This window comes from Palaemon carinicauda, chromosome 6 (assembly GCF_036898095.1).
Source record: "Palaemon carinicauda isolate YSFRI2023 chromosome 6, ASM3689809v2, whole genome shotgun sequence".
Lineage (NCBI taxonomy): Eukaryota > Metazoa > Arthropoda > Malacostraca > Decapoda > Palaemonidae > Palaemon > Palaemon carinicauda.
The window spans coordinates 11244199-11249198 of NC_090730.1; the positions used below are offsets into that span (position 1 = coordinate 11244199).

General features: G+C 25.6%; 1 protein-coding gene across 1 annotated transcript in view; it reads left to right on the forward strand.

Moving 5' to 3' along the window:
• Positions 1–5000, forward strand: part of LOC137641958 (zwei Ig domain protein zig-8-like) — a 43343-nt gene that overhangs the window by 35460 nt on the left and 2883 nt on the right. Inside the window, exons 4-5 of the mRNA XM_068374527.1 lie at positions 2176–2306; positions 4102–4185. Of these exons, the coding sequence (XP_068230628.1) occupies positions 2176–2306; positions 4102–4185 (215 nt within the window). The remainder of the gene's footprint in view (positions 1–2175; positions 2307–4101; positions 4186–5000) is intronic.

A 5000-nucleotide genomic window follows, 5' to 3' on the forward strand; every position in this document is an offset into this window, starting at 1 on the left:
CCCATTCTTATGTGGTCCTTCTGAGAGGGTTTAGTGAGTAACTGTGAAATTATTATTATTATTATTATCATTATTATTATTATTATTATTATTATTATTATTATTATTATTATTATTATTATTATTATTATTATTATTATTATTATTTTAACCCATCCATTCTTATGTGGTCTATCTGATCGTGTTCAGTGAGTGACTGTTAAATTATTATTATTATTATTATTATTATTATTATTATTATTATTATTATTATTATTATTATTATTATTATTATTATTATTATTATTATTACTATTATTATTATCATTATTATTATAATGCTTAATTCATGATAAATTATACCTAAAATTTTACTTTGAGAACATGAGGCATACCCAGTAGACCCAGGAAATATAAAAAAAAATTTTCTTTTTTTTTTTTTTTAGAAAATGGATATATCATTTAATATTAGATTTAAAGTTCACATAAGATTCGTAGATAATAACACACCAAAACTAAAAGAAGTTAAATGTAATCCATCAAGGGATACAGTATTGTATTTTGTTTTTCTTTTTTGTTATTTCTTGAATATTTTTTTAAATGCTTTTTTTCATAAACGAGCTTGAATTGCTATTCTGAAATATTTATATCTTATATAGTATTTAATTTACTCATGTAAACTATAAAACTTTAATTATTTTCCATTAAATTCATAATGATTTATGATAATTCAAATCAAATACAATCATATTGTGATAATAATAAGTCAAAATGTCAGTTGCTATGAAAGATATGTTGAGTTTGGTAAAATAGATATAACACCAGAATAACATTGATTTAATATGATATGATCATTCAAGTGTCAATAGATAAAAATGATAAAACATATAAAATGAAAGAATACTGAAATGTAATGTTTGCAAAAGGAAAAATTATTTTCCAATATTCCGAAAATATATTTTATTCATATTTTTCTGACAGTATTTGACGTTGAATAATCAATGTATAACTTTGATTTAAGTTATGCATGCTTTACTTTGATTTGTTTGTTCTTCTATAGTTTAGATCGAGTAAATGAATAAAGTATTGTTTTTCAAACCAATATACAGTAGATATTGATAAAAAAAATATATATTATAAGAGCAATAGATATTCTTTACTTTTATATCATCTTAATTTGATCAGGCCGGGCTTTCTAAATACAGATAAAAATTCTTTAAATATTATTCACTATCAAATGGTATAATCAATTACGAAAACATAATTTATATTTCTAGCATCTAAAAAAATCAAATCATATATTTTAGGAAATAGGAAGTATCTGGTATGTGTTTTGTACTACTATATAGCATACGAAAACGTAACTTATCTTTAATTACTGTATTCCAGTAATAATTTACTTATAGAAAATAAAATTGCAAAAAGAATGAACCTATCTGTAGCACCTACGTTCTACAGCTTTGATAGTAATAAACCTAATATATATATATATATATATATATATGTATGTATATATATATATATATATATATATAATTGGAAAAAATATACTATTCGTAACACCTACACTCTACAGTTTTGGGAAAAAAACATTCACATATTACGCCAGAAACCATAAAATAATTCTCATTTTCTTATTTACAGCTGCACCTCATGCTTGATAGTAATAAACCTAAAGAAAATATATATATATATATATAGAATTGGAAAAAAAAGTTAGCCTTTATGTAGCATCAACATTCTGCAGTTTAAAAAAAAAAAAAAAAAAAAAAAAAAAACAGTCACATACTACGTTAGTGACCGTAGAATAATTCGCATTTTCCTATTTAGAGATAGTAATAAATAAAATTGGAAAATATAGCCTATATGTTTCACCCACAGTCTACAGTTTTGGAAAAAACATTCAAATATCACACCACTTACCATAAAATGATACCCATTTTCTTATTTACAGCTGCACCAAAAAGAAATATATATATATATATATATATATATATGTATATATATATATATATATATATTATATTATATATATATATATATATATAGAGAGAGAGAGAGAGAGAGAGAGAGAGAGAGAGAGAGAGAGAGAGAATAAAAAGACTATTCATAGCACCTCAATTCTACTGTTTTAGAAAAAAATATTCCTATATTACGTCGATACCCATAAAGTGATTCCGATTTTCTTATTTACAGCCGCACCTGAGGCTACAATCATCGGTTCCCCTGACATGTACGTCAACAAAGGCTCAACAATCAATCTCACTTGCATTATCACCCACAGCCCACAGCCTCCTGAATTCATTCACTGGAAACATAACGGGATTGTAAGTTGCCTTGGGAATATGATTCAGAAGATTGTTTAATTGACATTATTATTATTATTATTATTATTATTATTATTATTATTATTATTATTATTATTATTATTATTATTATTATTATTATTATTATTATTATTATTAGTTAAGCTACAACCCTTAGTTGGAAAAGCAGGATGCTAGAAGCTCAAAGTCTCAAACAGGGTAAAATAACCCAGTGAGGAAAGAAAATAAGGAAATACAAAATTACAGAAGTAATAAACATTTGAAATAAAATATTTCAAGAACAGTGAGAACATGAAATAGAGTTTTCATACGCAAACTATAAAAACTTAATTAAAACACACACACACACACACACACACATATATATATATATATATATATATGAATATATATATATATATATGTATATATATATATATATATATATACGCACACACACACACACAAACACACACACACACACATATATATATATATATATATATATCTTGAGGACAATCCATAAGATTTAGAGCCCCCAAAATAGCAATAGAACCATTTACAAATCGCGATCTACATCTGGTGGTGATATTGAGAAACTAATGGTGTCCAGTTTATGATCCTGTCTTCATCTAGTACTACATTTCCTGTTTATTTTCATATCACAGTTGTACTTTAGAAGCCATAGATGGACCTCTAAAATATCTCTTATTCTACACAAAAGAGAAAAAAGAAAAAAAAAAATTAAAAGAATTTTGCGAAGAAAATAAAAAATAACAAAAGGGATTTGTTTTTGTTTTTTTAATATTCCACTCAATAATTCCTAGGGGGAATGAAATAGATGAGTGGCATTCTTCCTTTCTTAATTGGACGTCCCAAGTAGTATAAGGATATCTTTATTTGACCAGATTGTAGAATATTTTAGATCTTTATATGCAAGGAAATGAAAATTGGTTATTAATCATGAGATCTTGTCTGGCAATAGAAATATAAAGATATTTATCCTGCCCAAAGAAAATGAATAATAAAGATTACATTTATAAATAACCAGCTTAAGATTTAGTTCTGATATTAAGCAATCAGAAACGACCAAATTATGCGTATTACAGCCTTAAGGCAAATCTCATATGCTACTGATTAAGAAAAAAAAATTCAAAAGATTAATCTCGGAAAGTTAGTCTCCTTCCTTGGCTATGGCTGAAGCCTTACTAATCCCATATAATTGCTTCCTGTAACTGGTACTATAAATACTAATGTTGCATACACATTTTATGTAGAATTTCTCAGGTCGTAAATTCATCTGAGTGATGATATTTGCGTGTATTTGCGTACGTTTATATATTGCAATACGCAATCTACTTAAATAGTAGAAAAAAAATTGAAGGTTGATATATAGTAAAAAGATTTCTGAAATTGTTTCCAATATTATATAGATCTGAAATAGTTCAGGAGAATATCTTCCTAATTTTATTAGATGTTTTATTTTTTAATCAGGCTGACATGTATTAAAAAGATTCCTCAAATTACTTTCTATATCATTGAGATTCAAAATAATTCAAGAGAATTTCTTCGTAGTTTTCTTAAATATTAGTAGCTTTTGAATCAGGCTGATATTCAATAAAAAGATTTTTGAAATTGTTCTCAACATTATTTAGATTTGAGATAATTCGAAATAATTTCTTCCTAATTTTCGTGAATATAAGTTTTTAATCAGGCTGAGATGCATTAAAAATATTCCTCAAATTACTTTCAATATTATTAGCATCTAAAATAATTCAGGAACATTTCCTTGTACTAAATAATGTTTTCTAAACAGGAACTGAGCTATGACTCCCCTCGTGGTGGTATCACTATGGTTACGGAGAGAGGAAACACCACCACAGGGTATCTTCTTATGAAGGTGAGATAATAAAATACTTATATTTCCTCATTAGAGTCATATTCTTTATGTATTTCTTTCGCTTAAATAGATATATGATGACTTCGTATGTGTTATAATTTAATGAGAGATAATAGGGTATAATGTGAGTAGAGAGAGAGAGAGAGAGAGAGAGAGAGAGAGAGAGAGAGAGAGAGAGAAGGTTACGTGTGTAGATAGAGACGCATTGAGAATATGGGAGACATGAATAATGATGTTCAATTAACTTGATAGGTATATTCTTTCTACGGCTCCCATTCAATATAAATTATTGCTTATATTTCATTTCAAAGCCTGATGAGAGAGAGAGAGAGAGAGAGAGAGAGAGAGAGAGAGAGAGAGATAATACATCGCTATCAAGTGAATAGTTCAAAGTACTTATTTTATGTTATATAATTTTTTCATATATCAGGAATTTTATCTCAAATTTTTTGCATGATGAATAGTTTATCTAATTTTTGCTTTCTACTTTTTGGTTAAAATAATATCTTGTTTTTCCAGAAAATATCCTCATTTATCAGATTCTGAATCTTTCACATTCCTTCCAAGCTTTAATGGTAAACCTTAAAATTAGATATAAATATATATATATATATATATATATACACACATATATATATATATATATGTATATATATATATATATATATACATATATATATATATATATATATATAAAGAATTGACTTCTTTACCAGAGAATTCCTGATTATTGTATATTTGAAATCATGATTTCAATTTTAACAAATCCATTTATCTTGAATTGTTGTTTCAATACTTGGTAATTTTACTGGAAT